This window comes from Manacus candei, unplaced genomic scaffold (assembly GCF_025592945.1).
Source record: "Manacus candei isolate 608988 ecotype Guabito, Panama unplaced genomic scaffold, ASM2559294v1 h1tg000017l, whole genome shotgun sequence".
Taxonomy (NCBI): Eukaryota; Metazoa; Chordata; class Aves; order Passeriformes; family Pipridae; genus Manacus; species Manacus candei.
The window spans coordinates 6,122,150-6,139,070 of NW_026138065.1; the positions used below are offsets into that span (position 1 = coordinate 6,122,150).

A 16,921-nucleotide genomic window follows, 5' to 3' on the forward strand; every position below is an offset into this window, starting at 1 on the left:
AGCAATTAACTGAATATCAAAAATCACACTGTATGTATAGCTGCTACTTTCTATCTGTGTTCTTCAATCTATCTTTTCTCTTTGCACAGTGTCACATCTTTGATGAAAAATGCAAAATTACTCACACATTTTTTTCTATAATCCATGTTAGGATATTGGTTTTGAGAAGAAGGAGGTATTTCTGAAATCTAAGCAAGGTTTTCTAATGCCTGGACTGTTTTTTTCTTGAAAATTATGAAAAAGTGAAAGTTCAATGAAAATCAATATGATTGCTATCTGTGAAGACTGACTTCTCTCAGACATACCCATCTGATCAAATATTTTATATACACATATAGGTATGTAACTTGCCTCTTGGTGAACTTCAAACAGCCTTTAGTAAAAAAAATGTGTGGAGTTGTTCAGCATTCTATTTGGCTACTAAGGTTTCTAAAGAAGATACAGGCATCCATCTAAGTCAACAAGACATTTTGTGAAGTGGTCTTCTGACATACATATCAAATTTTACTTTTGTTACACCTTTGGTGCTTGAATGCTTTCTTTATCTCTCCTTAAGTATTTTAGAATTTTTGCAGTATGTGTATGTGCTACACAGTAGTTGCTTCACTTTATGTCATAAAGTTCTTATAATGGTAAAAGAAACCCTCATCTCTCCAAAGAAGATCCTAGTTAGTGTCCCATCTGAAAGTGACAGTTTAAAACAATATGGAAAACAAAAGACCACCAAAGCCCCCAATTATTCCACCCAAAGGATCAGTCTCAGTAGCTATGATTTTAAGTGCCCTGTATGTACATCCAATCCTCCCAAACAGTGCAAAATTTGCTTTTGATTTCCATTATTCTATGTATATCAGATAATTTAATTTTTCTCCTTTCCATCTCCTTTGACTTTCACTATCCTAGGCAAAATTCAACGGTTATGAGGGGAGGAAAAGCTACGATACAAGCAGCAGTTACTGGTGAGAATTCTTTCATGCACTGACACAGAGGCTTGCATTATGCAACATCCAAAGCAGAACTTCTTTGCAAAACTTCTCCCAAAGATGATCTTAACCTCTAAAGTGAAACTGGGAGGAAGAAAAAAAGCAGAGAAGTAACGTAAGGTAAGCAACTCCTTTGTAGTCAAGAGTGTAGATGTTAAAAACCAAACTGCTTAAAAATCAGAAATGTGAATAGGTAAACTATGGAGATACATAGCCTGAACATCTGGTGCTACAAGAAAGGGAGATAAAGTTGTTCATTGCTAAGGTTTCTGGCATTTTCAAAAAACACAGAAGGTTTTCTTACTTCCAAGGAAGGATACTACGCTTCAGCTGAACACTGGTCTCTCATGTTGAATTGTTTAATAGTCATTATACTAAAGTATAATTTGGGGCCAGTACCAAGAAAGATGTAAGGAAAGAAACATACTATGCAGACCAACCCCAACCGTAGTCAAGTGAAAGTTTCTCTAATATTAAAGAGTTTTTAACTTTCCTTTTTCAGTAACATTCAGTGTAATCCTGGCACTCATCTGCGATGCCAGACAACACTACCGCTGAGCTTGTTTTTACACTGTTTCTGCTAAGAACTTCAGGTGAAGATGTGGTATTAAGAGTAAGAAAGCTGCTTAAGTAGTGTACATAATCACTTTTTTCTCCCTTTCTTAGGTTTCTTCAGCAGAAATATGACAAGAACAGTTTTTAATACCATTTTCTAATGGAGCAGGCACAGATGACTCCAATCTCATGTCATCTTCATCATGACGTGTGTGATTAGCAGCCAAACTGGCCCACTGCGATACCCAACGTTTACCTCCAGGATTAGTAGAACCTTCCTAAGGAAGAAAAAAAACCAGAAGAAAATTACAACAGTTTGATAAAAAGCATGCCATTCTTTCCAGGTTTTTCCTGAATAAATATGTCAGACACTATTTTCCTGGAGGAAGCTGAAAAAATAGTTTACCTCCATAAATTTTAGAGTTCCCAGCTCTAGAATGGCAAACAAACAAACAAAATCTATATAGTTGCAGAATCAGTACCAAATAAACAACAGTTCCTAGTGCAGTGAACTTTTAAACATCAGAACCTATACAAAATATATCAGAACATTCGCTAGTTCTAAGATCAGGTTATTTCAGTCCTCAGCTCAGAAGTGCAGGAAAAAAACGTGGGGTGTGGGGGTGCATTAAAAAATTAAAAATGTGCTTCAGGAAGACAAGAAAGTGACATTTTACCAGTTTAGAAGACCCTTCTGTCCAGATGAAATATTGTATTTACTTCATTATAGAAAGACTGCCTTAAGGACTGAAAGAGTAAGGTAACTTATGAAGGAAAGGAAAGGAAGCTCAGATTATTTGTTTGGTCTAAACAAAAAAAAGAAGCAAAGACTAGATTTAAACCATCCTTCTGGCTAACAGTGAAGTCACTGTCATTAGTATCTGATAATTTTTTTTGCAGTTAAACTAGAAAGAAAATTAATTTACTTTCTTGCTGGTAAGCCTTTTGAAACCTTGAAAATTTTTTAAATGTAAAAAAGTATAAAATTAAACCATCTTCTTGTGTTCTTATATAATTTTTTTCAAAAACTGATTTTCTAAATATAATGTAACATTACTGTGTTATCAAATATATTAGTCTGTCTTGCTTATATCTCCAAATAAAGACATCTGGCAACTGCCAATGCATATATATCTGCACATGCACGCACACACACACACACACACACGGGCTGTACACTATCAAAGGCTTTACAGAAATTTACATAGTCTAATTTATTGTACTCAAAAGACAAAGTACTGCAAATGACAGAAATCACTGCCTATAGTTCCAAAGGAGTTACATAACCATAAGCAGGCCAAATGAGCAATAAAAGAGATGGGAAAGCTGTGGAGATACAAGTAACTTGCTTAATAAAGACACTTGTAGGAGCTGTTCCAAAGGTCAGCTGGAGCTCTGCTGCCTCTTCAAATCTTCACACTTCTATTCAAAATGCTGATTTTTGCCTAATGCCTTGGTTGCTCTGGGTCTTTGACCAGGAACAAACTCTATATATTTTATAAAATTTATTTAGCAAAAATGGAATGGTGAACAATGTCACCTAGTGTATAATAACTTCTTTCAAATTAAAAGTTACTTAGACTTTTGAAAAACTTGAATTTAGGATCTTGAATTACTCCTGATTAATGCAAACAAGTGCAACATCATGAATCTCTTCCACAATATTATGAATGTAGTAAATCAGAGATGGACCAAGTTATTTGTTTGAACTATTATACAAATTTCCACGTTTTGAATTAATTAGACACAACAAATGAAAAGGAAATACAGTCTCTAAATATCCCACTTCTAAGAAGTAATATAGCAAAATGTTACAAAATTCAAGTCTAATAAAAGCAAAGGAAGGCAATTCAATGTTTGTTATTTATGGGCATTCCTGAACACAATGCAAGGAAAAGGGTGTCAGGAAGAACACTAGAAAAACCCTGTGCATGCAGCATTTATGCACTGACAACTACTGCTGAAACCTGATTTTTCTTTCTTATCTCTAAACTTTCTTTTCTCTATTTCCTGTCGGTACTAGTGAACTTCCATCTTTAATAAAACAATTAACTACAGCCAAATCCAAACATGATAGACATCCCAATTGTCTTTGGTATAGAAAACTCCAACTAGTTCCTTCTGTACCACCTAACCAATTTCAGAGATAGATGTGTCAGAAATGTGAATTCTACTTCAAAATGGGGAAAAATATTAAAGACTTCACAGACTAACTATAGTAAAGCAACATGATAAATTAGTTTTCTCTGAATGTAATTACACTGCCCAAAATGGTTTCTACATTGCAGTGAATGTAAATGTGTGCTTTGCTAACTCCCCACATATACAACAAAGCTATGAACAACATAGCTATGAAAATCAGTTTCTTCTGATAGTAGTTTAAGCACATCAAAAAAGTGTGGTTTATAAAACACACATCTAAAAAGTCACATATAGTTATCCTAATGCTCTTCCTATAATCCATATTAATTTGCACCTTACAGGCTCTCAAGTAAGCATTCCTTGAAATCTTCTCTTGAGTAACAAAAAGAATTTCCTTGGCTTTCAGAAAAGCTGAGTTTACATATCAGCCACCATCCTTTTAACTTCAGGTTAAATCTGCTTTCCCTTATGCTTATTGCACACATAAAATCAACAGGAGTAATAAATCTTTAGAAAATGTACTGACGGATTTCTGTGGACTGATTATTCAGCCTGAAGACTTAGGGTTTCAGGCTCCACATCTGAAAAAAATCCACAGCACACACATTATACCTGGAAGCATCTCTAATATTTGGCATTTCAAAGTAGAATAATATTCTTTTAAAAATAAATTTCAACTAGCTGAAATTAATGAAATTTAAAAAAAAAAATGTAAAGATGTCTTTTCAGATACATAACTCCAGTCAGTTGAAGTTGTAAGAATTGTATTATGTCACCTTTTCAAAAACTGAAGTGCTGTCTTGAAAGCAGTTCTTTTAGTCCCTCCCTACTCCACCTGCTCCAGAACTATATTCCTCCAGGGGTGATGATCTTTTTACAAATTTCCATACATGCTTTATTTAAAGCCAGTGTCTTCAATTTGTTCCTGGAACAACACTGACACCTATCTCAAACAGTTCTATTTCCTTCTGTTACATTTACTCCATTTATATATCAAACCCCAGCAACTGTACCCATCTCTGCTTTGCTAGACTAAATGAACAGCATTCATCTGTTCTTGTAAGGTAAAGCTCCATTCCCTTAATAATCTGAGTAGACTTCTTTGTTCCTTCTCTAGACTTGTATTCACTGTTCTTAACCAAGAATAGTAACAATTCCAGTGCTATTATTACAGAAGAAGCTTCACCATGGCAATAATACTGCTCTTTTGTATTAACAATACATTTCCCAAGCATCCAAAGGTCCTATTTGCCTTTTCACAGCCATATGGTATTGATGACACATCATCCTACATCTCAGTATAGCATCTAAGTTCAAACAAAAAAGTATCAAACTTCAAACTGAATGGTTTGCTCTACAGAAGGACAGGAAATTAGTGTAATTAGACACAACAAATGAAAAGGAAATACAGTCTCTAAATATCCCACTTCTAAGAAGTAATATAGCAAACATTTACATGAATGAACTTATTCAATATTCAGAATGTCAGCAGTACTATTTAGTTTATCTTCAGTGGGAAAGACATGAAATGGGCATTTGAAACTGCAACAGAAACATTGTAGTCAGTGTCACTGACGATCCTGGAGATGAAGAACCAGATTTCTAACTGTGCTTTGGTCTTACAAAATAATAAAAAAACAAACAAACAAAAAAACCACAAACCAAACAAAAAACAGAAGCACATCAAAGACAATGTTGATAAACCATTATTTAAGAGCTGTGGTTAGACAACTGACCACTGAAAATTAAAGGAAGCTGGATGGATAAATGATAGCCCAAATGCCTACAGTATTTTAATTTATCAAGCTCACATAGTAAGAATAAATAATAATAACAACAACAACAACAGTAATACTCTCTTTGTTCTCTACCTTATTTAATTTTTGTTGTTAAATCACACTTACCTTGGTTGGCAAGTGGCAGCTTATAATATAGAAAATAAAAACATTTAAATATTTTAAATAGATGGATTTAGTACTTTTATTGCCTATATCTAATCATCGAAAAGGCAAGAACCAGAGTATTCAGTCTCAATCCAATTGTGTCATGACATTCAGTCTGCATTTTATTTAGTCTTATGACAAACACTACTCCAAAGTACTAAAGATTGTCACATCAAAGGAAAAGCTGAGAATTTCTTTAATAAGAAAAGCAGTTTCTAGGTCTTTTCCAAGCATGTTATTCATGATACTTCACAAGCTCTGTAAAGTTAAGATATTTAAGTTCAGAATAAATTTTCAACCCCCAAAGTGACTCTAGGTGAACCTGCCCTACCTTGGCCATCTTTTCCATCTTCCTTAATTGAAATTTCTTAAATTTCTATTCTTTGTTTTTTCTATGTCAATCACGTTCTGGCTTCACCTCATTCTGCTAAACAATCTACAAGCATAACTGTGATGGGCAGCTGGAATAAGGTCCACCCACAATCTGAGTGGACGCAAGACTGGAACACTGAGCTACCCTGACCGTACCTGACTGTTTAGTCAAGATCTTCAATTAGGTTTATTAACTTATGATCTGCAGCTCAGTAATGCAATAAGTCTTCCAAAACCCACAAGCAGAAAAGTTTGTATATGAGAACATGACACCCACATACTTTACAAATCAAACACATTTGCTTCTCCCTTTCCTAATGACAAAACAAACTGAGAGCAAGTTTTGGCAGTAAGACTTTAGATACAACAATCTTCTCTCAGTAGTTATCCTCATGATTGTTTTTCCATTATTTTCCTACAAAACACAACTCTAATTTTTTGAACTAGCTTCTTTTACTTCTACCTATCTATCAACCAACTTCTATTTTTAACTTTCTCTCACAAGCCTTTCTTCCACCTTCATCTGTCCTTGACTCTTCTTACGCTAATCCTTGCTATATCCACATTGCTTATGTCGGTTTTCCTCCTTGACTTACTAAATAATTTTCATTTTTCCCCACATCATCATAACTTGTAATAGTATTTTAAATTATGCTAATAACCTATTCTATTGTAATATACAAAGACCTTTTAATGCAGCCACAGTAATAAAATGGCATAATTCTTGTAATTTCAACCTAAATCAAAGTGAGTTTTAGTATGTCGTTGCCAACCTGTCCTGTGATTGCAGAAGAAGTCTCAGTCCTCTAAAATCAAAGCCTGTTATTTGCAAAATATGACACCTGGAGATCCCTATTACGTTTATAAAATATATCATATATTCTTCTGCTTATGAAATTATAAAAGTCGAAAAATATCAATACTCTTGAAAACTGATATGGCAGAAAAGAGCTGAATGCTGCAAAAGGCATAAAAAAAGGAGAGAAAGAATGTGATTGCAGATTTGTGTAAAGTAGCAAGGTGAAAGGTAAAGTTTGGCAATTTTTCCACTTGATATGCCTATGCTATATGGTAATAATTGACAAAGTAATAATCTTAGGGAAACTAGTCAAAGACACTCCTCTAGACTTCGTGTCTCAAGACTTCACAGTAACTAGAATACAACCACGATAAACCACACCTTCTCTAGGAGAAGCAGATTTGTAGATACTAAAATCAGTGTATTTGCACAGCAGGCACACTACGTCATACTTTCAGCTCCTGATACATTTTAAAAAAATGTTTAATTATAAAGTTTGCTAATTTATAGGATCATACTTCAGAAACAGTCTCCCAAGGGAAGTAGAAGTTAGTGTGATGTGCTTCATTACTGTTATCAGATTAATTCTGCTCCAGTGTGATCCTGTTCTGTTCCAGACAGATTTCAAGTTACAGTTTAGCCATCACAATGATATCAGAATGTCTCCCAAGATTTCAATATGAAATATCATTAATATCTAGCCTGTGTGCATATTCTGAGCCATATATAAAGCCAGGCATTTTTCTCTGCTTAATCTTTCACTAACTGATTAAATTATACTGCTTCTAAAGCAACTAATATAAGTGACTTGTTATGAGTGGCATCTCACTGAAGAAAAACTGTGAACATAAAAACCTGAAGCCCTCTGGCTTCAGAAAAAGAATCTGAAAAGTATTATCCACCATTTTTTCCTAGCTGACTTTGTATCACACATTAAATGCATACATCTTATTTCTGAATTTTAGTATAATTACTTTTTTTTGGGCTATAAAACATAATAAGCTTTCCTCAGTTCTGTTGCATAATTTACAAGTAGCATATACTGTGCCAATGTATGTTGCAAGGAAACTCCTGCAACACTGGTGTTAGTACACATGGAAAGGTAGCAAAGTTTAAAACACCTTCACAATGTAACGTGCCTTCTCTGATGGAGAAGTTTTGATAATGCAATAAAGGCCAAAGAAAAATAAAATACTTATAGATCTGAGCCAATGTTTTCCAGGCAAGATTTTGTTTGCTGTTTAACACTTACTGGTCAGTTCTTAGTGCTCTCTCTTATTGGAAGAAAAAAGAAGACCGTCAAAAATTAAATTCTACCTCTGTGTCAAGAAATCCAGTTGTACTCAGTGGTCTTTTTTCTTCCAGCACTACTGTAGCAGAATTTATAGCCCAATCTTTTACTAAATCTTTCTGGTTCTCGTTGATAACAGGCCTATTATAATCCTGGCTGTCATCCACTCCAAATACCTGAAAATGAAACAACATTACATTCATTAACCCAATACCATCCTGATACAATGTTCAATGTTAATGGATGGATGGTGGCATGCTGAAGAGTGAACTTAAGTAGGTTTTGTTGTATTATGCTTATCTGTCTTGGTGAATTCTAAAAATTAAATATCAGAAATATCTACAGTAATTAAAAAAAAAGAGTGGAAGTCTATATTAACACCATGAAAATTCAAGGAACTGCTAGTTGGAATGGTCAGATATGAAAAAATGACACTTTAATGAAAGAAACAAAGGGTAAAAGCAAAATCATTAAAAAAAACCATTTTACCAATTAAGGAAAAAAACAATACTGGAACCACAAAATTTCCAATTTTTGCTATTACCTAGTGAAAACAAGAAATACAAATGCTTACATCTGCTACTAATATACTTATTGAATTATTTCTCTAATACAAACAAAATTTCAGTTTTTCATTTGTTAGGGACTTAGCAGATGTTAGAAGTCCACCAGGCCTCATGAACCATGTAGACTCATCTCATTCAATATATGACTTGCCACAGTTCTTTTACTACACTGTTTCCTAATGATGCTTATATTAATCCCTTCCACTTATGACAAAAATAATTTTCCCATGACATTTTAAAACCGTTGTTCAGGAAAAAAATATTGTAGAAAAATGTTATTACAACGGCAATTTAGTAATAAGGACTTAAACAGGAGAGCCAGAATACTATCTGTCAAATTTCTTGTGAGTCACAGATACTAAGGAACATGATTTCAGAATTGATGTATACTTCAGAGATATTTCAGAGAATTTTGTATCTTGGAAACATGTAATTTATAAAATTTTTAAATTTCTGCCTAACAAATTCACTACTCTACTACCAAGGACTTAGACATTAAAAAAAATTTACAGAATAAAATGAACCTCCCACACACATTAAAACTGGAAACTAAAAAGAAACTGTTAACACAGAAAATTGCTTTGTCTTATAGAAAGACAAAGAGAGGGAAAGAAGGAAATGATCTTCACAGATGTTATCCTCCTGTAAAAAATACTACTAGGGCAAAAGAGAAAAAGAAGTTCAGAATTATTTTTTCCCCAAAAGTGTTCTGTAATTCATGTTTGCACAGGAAAGTTTGAGCACTGGTCTACTACAAGGTTAGTGTGTTTAAAAATGGATTCACCACTAGATGGCCACAAACTATAATGTTAGTTTCTGAGAAGCAGACAAAGGAAAAAATAATAATTAAGCACCCTGTCATTCAAATGCTTAATTGTCCAGAAAGACTCTGCTATAGCATTTATACATTTATACCTGAAGAAGCTTTCTCAAATGCATTTGTATTTCACTCTCACAAAAAAAAGCCTGCTTTTCTGCCATTTTACACTGCAGGCATGCTCTCCAATTTTCAATTTATACAAAAATTATGTCTGGATACACTTAATTAGAAAATGCTTAAGAGTACTTAAAAAATGTTTATTTACTTTTTTTTAAAAAAGAATGATATGAAAATTTTTTTATTTAATGATATGATTTGCACAGTTGTAGCAATTTTTGAAGATGCAAACCAATTATCATCCACTGACTCTTTTCTTTTACTATATCACTATTCTGCAGACACTTTCTTTGTGTAGCACAGTTCCACTGATTACAAATTTTACATGTTCTTTTAAATGAAAGGAAATTCTGTTTTTATTGCATAAGCACCTGAAGGAAAATATTAATTCCACACTTCCATATCTAATCAGGGCTACAGGAGCAAATTGCTGCCTGTAAATTGCTTCTTATTATCTGACAGCACATTGATTTACCATTGCAAATTTCTTTACTTGTATCACAAGTAACAGCATCTAATGCAAATTTCTTGTATCACAAGTAACAGCATCTAATGCAAATTTCTTGTATCACAAGTAACAGCATCTAATGCTTCTTTCTTTCAATCTTACTTTTTCTGATACTGAACTCCTGTTTAAGCAAATTGGGTTATTCTTCTGATATTACTGAAATTACAGCAAAACCAAATCTGAATGTTGCCTATTTTTTTTCTGTGAAAGATAATATGGGTAGCAACAAGGCCCATATAATAGATTTACCTCCTAATAGTACCACTAATCAGAAAAGGTAAACAAAATATTTGGGGACAGTATTATTAGACAGGGAAAACATTCGATAAATGTGTATCATTCTGGAAAGTTAAAAGTTTTCTGCCCTGCTTTGCCCAATCATTTATTTTAATGAAATTATATTTTAGCAGGAAGATTACATTACTTCATCCTGAATACTTCAAGTTTCATGAAGTTACAAAACAAAAAAAACCAGGATGACAATTTTCACAGAATCTCTGTAAGCTGACTGATGGAAAAATCTAGACACAGCACCAAGTTGCACCATTACACGGGGTTCCTGCAGGGTCCTGCCACATTTATAATGGTAGAATAGTCAGAAATATGGTATAAATTGTGGTGGTGGTATTTAAAAATGACTATTTTATTGTTATGAAGCATGGAACAATTTCCATTGCAAATCAGGACATTTTGAATGGCAAGGGAATGACAACAACACTTGCTGTAAAAAGTCAAGCCCCATCTAGGAAATGTAGTCAAAATAATTTTGTTTAACCTGCAATCCAGTTGACCTCTTAAGTAAATGGATTAAACAGGTGACAGACTGCATTGGTTTGGTTCCTTCAGTACAAGAGAGACACTGTCTAACCAGAAGAGCTCAGCAGGGACCACCAAGATTGTCAAGACTAGAGCCCTTTACCCGTGGGGAAGAGTCTGGGGAAGCTGGGCTTTAATCAGTTTGGAGAAGGGAAGGTTTTGGGGTTCCCTAATAGCAGCCCCCCGTACCCATGAGGAGTGTATCAAGATGGCAGCCAGGCTCTTCACAGTGGTGCATGGCAGGAAGACATGGGATAACTCGAATAAGTTGAAACAAGCAAGGTTCAGACAGGACAGCCAAGCAAGGTTGCCTAGTCTTTGCCACTGTAGGCTGTGAAGCCCCAAATGGATAAATCCTGGGCAACCTGTCACTCAAAGGTGACTTTACTTTGAGCAGGGGTTTGAACTAGAAATCTCCTAAAGTCTTTTCCAGCTTATGTGATTCTATGATCCTTAATAACAGTGATCTTACATAATAACTTAGCATCTCAGGTCTTTTAGTGCAGAGAGCCAGTACTGAGAGAGCCCCAAATATCATAAATCAGCAGGGAAAAGGGGAGTTCCTAACAGATACTTTTCAATTTCAAAACAGGGAACAGTAAACCCTCCAAAGATCCCCTTTTACATTCTGTGGTTCAACCAGTAAAACAAAGGAACAAAACACTAGGCTAAAACTATAGCAACTCCCTGGTGGTAAAACTATAGCACCATCCTGTTACTGGAATGCAAAGTTGGCCTGAAAAATACAGAGGCAAAGTAAAAATAACTGATGGCAAAATAACTGCACCTTAATGAAGATATACATAAATTCCATCACTTTATGTCAGCAATAGTTTTTCCAATAGTCTGAGAATAAAACTTTATCTCTATAGGCCAGTAATTTTTAAAATTATTTATCGAACCGCAAACAAGAATTAACAAAACCTATGTAAATCAACACAAACAAGATGCAATCATTGCAAAAAGCACTGGCATATTTTTGGAGACAGCATGAGCTACAGGACCAAGTCTGAGCACATGGCTTGCCCTGTTTGGCAAGGGCTAGTTTTGTAGAAAGCAGAGTAATCTGTTTTGGCAGGCCATACACACCTCCCCTGCAAAAACAGATCATGACTCAGAACTCACCTGCTTGTCACCATAGATGAAACACAGCTCTCACACAAGCTAGCTTTAGTGATAGGGATTGTCTCTCCCTTCCCCCACTCCCCTGCCCCCCAGTGAATTAATACTTTTTGTAGCATAGATGAACTATACTTGAGGTGAATATAATGATTTTAGAACTATCAAAAGTGATGATTCTTTAAAACTACAGAGGGCTTTTTTCTCTCTCAGTATATGGAATACCTTCTAGAAACTAAAATAAAAACTGGTCAGAAAAAAATAATGGCAACTATTTTTCTGAATCAAAAATACAATGGGTTAGTTAAAAAAAACCCACACCCAAACTCCCACTTGATGTTTTCCTTACATGCTTTTAAAAAGTTCTTGACTAAGAAAACTTTTTCCAGTTGTATCTCATTCACATGCCTTTCAAAGTTCATAATGCCTAGACTTTATACTTACTTTAATTTTAAACTATTTCATGGCTTATAATTATTCAGTACTTAATGAAAACAGACCTAGTTCCTCATCCAAATCATTACTGAAGATACTGATATCAATGGGAAAAAAAAAGTCATATTTGAGACTTCTAACAGATATGTTCACTCGGTTTTATAGCAAATTATGTATATTAGAATGGGGATTCTACTGTTCTCCACACATACTGACTACACAAAACATTAGAAAGCATTTCTAAGAGCATGAACACAAACTAGTAGCACAAATTTTATTCAAAATACGTATCTGAAGAATCCTATTTAGTTTTAAAATTTTGAGTTACTAAAGTTTCCCCAATAGTCTTACTGCAGTAGCCTTAATGTGAAGGATATGCAGTAATTTCTAATAATATTAATAAAATCACAGAAACCCAACAAATAAATGAGATTCTAGATGCAATTCAGAGAGCTTTAACTAGGAACCTATTTATTAATGATGTTATTTGAAAACTAAAATTATTTCAATAATTCTTTTTCTATTCTTTCAGATCCTAAGGACAGACACAATCTGGAAACATATATTTGAAACAGATATGATTTACATTATATTAATGCTATCAATTTCAGTGCAGGCAATCTGTATAAAAGGAACAGAATAAAACCTAAGGACAAAAAGTGTACAAAAGGGAATTCAAAGATGAACAGTTAAAAAAGAAAAATAAATCAAAGCAGAGCACAGGTAATGGACAAGGGGCTACACTGCACAGTGCATTAATGAAAGGATCATGGCAAAATAAAACAAGGAACAAGTGACTAAATTTGAAATAAGGTATTTGTCATTGTAAAGTAATGAGAATGTGAATTATGATAGCAGTTATGATTCATAACTTTTTAGGTGAAAGGAAGATGATGAGTACATTTGATTGTCAGAGAAGTCAAAAGTAGATTTCAGAAACTGAGGTGTGAACTGATACAGTCAGACAAGTAAGAAACAAACTTAAAAAAAAAAGGGCTAAAAGTATGGGTTTGGAAATACAAGCAGAATTTGAGTGTACTAAGAAAGAAGAAGAAATTGTAAATATGCCACACTCAGAGGATTATTGATTGATTGATGGGAAAAGAGGATTCCAGAGAGCAAGGAAATTGAAGAGGCTTCAGATCCATATCGCAGATCATCTTGGCAATCTTGCACTTAGTGTTGAGACTGAGTTCCTGATAATTCTTCCAAAGAAGGCAGTTCAGACATTCATAATATACAGCAAATTGGTTGTTAAAAGTAGAGTTATTGATCATACAGAAAAAAGGCAAACATTTTTTCCCATCTTTCAGAAAGCGCGATAAGAGTACAGTACCTCAGCTCACTTTGTGTTTAGCTACTGTATGAACTGTGTTTAACCAAGCTGCTTCTCAGGAGTCTGATTTTAATAGTTTTCACTTGTTCTTGGCAGTTATCCTGGCCATCCCAGGCAAAAAGACCGTGTTCTGTGCAGGGCATATCTCATGAATAGCCATGGATTTTCACAGAAGCTGTTTATGCCATTTTAACTACATATTGAAGTTATAGAATCAGATGCAAGATGCTCTGGTATAAAAAAAGCTACATAAGCAAATGAAAAGGATCAGTGTGCCAAGTCTAAGAACTTCCTCTTAACAGACACTAGTTACATATTTACATGCATATATATTTTGTCCCTGTTTGCTACAGTGAAGAATTAATTTTCTTTTCGATTCCAAATTCAAAAGGAGACAATAAGTTTAGAGACTACAAAACTCCTCATAAGAAAAAAAATTATAAATATCCTCTGAACTCTTGACAAAATGTATATGCTCAGATGATTTGACAGACTTCAACTGTTCTATGGCTTTTTAGCATTATATTCATAAAACACACCGACTCTGCAGACAAGACATTCTGTGGGGCTAAAAGGCATTTCTTTCTAGATGAAACTGCTAAAGCAATGCTAACATCAATTAAGCCCAGAGGGTGTAAAAAGACAGAAGACCTGCAAGTCATTTTCTGAAAATTGATATATCTATCTTAGTTCCTTAAACAGTCATTGAAACATGCTGAGATTTTTTTTCTCCTAACTTACTCCTTGCCCATTGATTATTTTCAGTAGTTTTTCCATTTACAATACTGAAAAAAAATTGCCAAGAGGAGTCCATAACATGTATGTTAACTCCATAACAAGAGGAGTTATAATAAAATAACAATCTCCAGGATTATTGATAAAATTTTAACAGAGGAGACAAGATCTGGCATAGAAGCTTTATGAACACTTAAAGCAACAACAAAAATCATTCAAAAGTACACACTCCTTGAAAAACACATCAGCCAGCACTATAATACAGTATGAATAGATATATCCTGGGAGCAAAAAGAATAAGGAGAATCCATTTTATTATATTCATATTTCAGAATAATTTCCATTCTTACTCCAATTAAAAAAAAAGTCAAATCAAACTGAAATAAGTATCATTATGAACAGAAAGACAGAGTAAATAAAATTGGAAAACCTGCTGTCTACAGTGAACACCAACAGTTTTCCCTCCAAAAGTATTATTCCAAATTTTTAAAGGGGAAAAAAAAATCTCTCTCCAGATTGAGTCAATAAAGTAAGATCTTATGTATACTCATTGCATAGTACATAATCAAATAGAATTCAAGATGATAGCCTGCACACTAAAAACAAGGTCATTACTATTATGGTCTATCTATATAAACAAAGACTTTAAACATCTAAAATATGGACTCTGGATTGAAAAGAAAGTGATTAAATGGCCACAGTAAGTCTTTTTGAAGATGGCAGAAGGATGGATTGAGGTTTCATTTTGATACATTTTTTCAAGTCTTACTTCTGCTTGGGAATCAGTATGTTGAATTTGTGATCTAAAATTACTTTGCTGATAAAAAAATTATCTATCAGGAAATCTAAATGAATATAATATAATTGAAGCAAAAAATTTGGGGACCAAAGAAAACTTCATCTAAGCCAAATGTTTCCATATGCATATGAGCTGCTATAACATTCTAGATTCCCTGGTTAGCTAGGCTGATGGGACTTGAAACATAGATATAGCCTCAATTCTATTCCTTCCCTTCCTCCACATGCATAGAAGAGTTTAACTCTGCTACAGTAAGTTGTACAAAATACTTTCATTTTTAAATACCCTAAAATGAAACTGGCTGAAGAAGAAAGACAACAAAAAACCTTACACAAAACAAACAAAAAAAGACCCCTTCATGAAAATCCTCAGGGAACTTGTAAAAAAATCATTGAGTGGCTTTTATTTATTTCAATAGCCTCAAAGTATTTAATATTCCAAACACATCCAGAATTATTTGCACATTCATTTATTAATATTTATTACTGGAAGTACTTCGCTTTATTGAAAAAGAAAAGTCATTAGCATGATAATTTGGTCTCTTTATATCAACAAAAAAGGAAGATGAACCACAGAAGCACCATTCTTAATTCTTTCATCCACTGACAGACTTACCTTTTCTGTGGGCCATAAAGATTTTTTTAACATGATATGACAGCTGAGAACAACTTTCTTCTAATAAATTTATTTCAAAAACATAAAATGGATAGAAAATTTACAGCTCAGAGCTAAATAGAGAGCAATTGCTAAGTGTTAACAAAAGAAAGCACTGCACCTGTCTAAAGAGCAAAATGGCTGGATGTAGAGGAAAAATAAATCCTTTGACTGTGCCCCATTTACTCATGTATTTTATGTGGTAACAGTAACACTGAAAACATGTTCTAAACCAAGTCAAGATGCTGAATTTGTTTTATTTTGCACTTAGTTGCAACAATAAGACCCTTATTCTGCTAGAAAGAGTTGTGGCTTTCTGAAGCTATACAGTAGAGGATATTGTATGCCTGGTATGTTCAAGGTGGTCTTTGTGGTATATAAGAGCAGCTTGTCTTCTCTACACACTGATGAAATTGCTCTCAGCTGTAATTTTAAAAAGAGCTCTGCATGCATAAAAAGAGAGACATCATCTATTATTTTTTTCTCATTATTAACATATTTATTTTCTAAACCGTAGCCTACTAACCAATTCATACTTCTCCATGAATTTAAGTGACCCGGATGCAGAAATATCACTGGCTAATGAAAGGACTTTTAGGAAACAAGGTTTATTGCTATTTTTTAAGTGTTCTCTATCTATAAAGAACATTAAGACACAACCATACATGTTGTTTTAATGTTTACAACTGCAAACTACCTGTATACATACTCTATTTTTTTTTAATTAAAATATTTTTTTTTTTTAAATTCTTGCAAATTTGAAAGTTGTGTAAGACACAAGCGTAATATTTTTGGAATCTTACATTTTAGGTAAGTGACAGACACTCACCCCAAGACAGTCATCACTGCAAATATACGATTACTCCTCTCTGTTAAGGAAGAGTAACAAAATTAAAAAGCTTTTGTCTGTTACTTATGAAATGTCTTCCTC

At 33.8% G+C, this 16,921-nt stretch overlaps 1 protein-coding gene across 12 annotated transcripts in view; it reads right to left on the reverse strand.

Annotated features, from left to right (window-relative positions):
* Positions 1-16,921, reverse strand: part of CEP170 (centrosomal protein 170) — a 99,710-nt gene that overhangs the window by 28,461 nt on the left and 54,328 nt on the right. For 10 of the 12 annotated variants that reach the window (XR_007903990.1, XM_051783797.1, XM_051783796.1 and 7 more), the window contains 2 exons: positions 8,112-8,261; positions 1,690-1,816 (listed from right to left, as the gene is read on the reverse strand). Coding sequence is in view for 11 of the 12 variants with exons in the window: in XM_051783797.1 (XP_051639757.1) it covers positions 1,690-1,816; positions 8,112-8,261 (277 nt within the window). In the remaining variant the exon portion in view is untranslated. The remainder of the gene's footprint in view (positions 1-1,689; positions 1,817-8,111; positions 8,262-16,921) is intronic. The other 2 variants (XM_051783798.1, XM_051783795.1) reach the window with 1 other exon arrangement.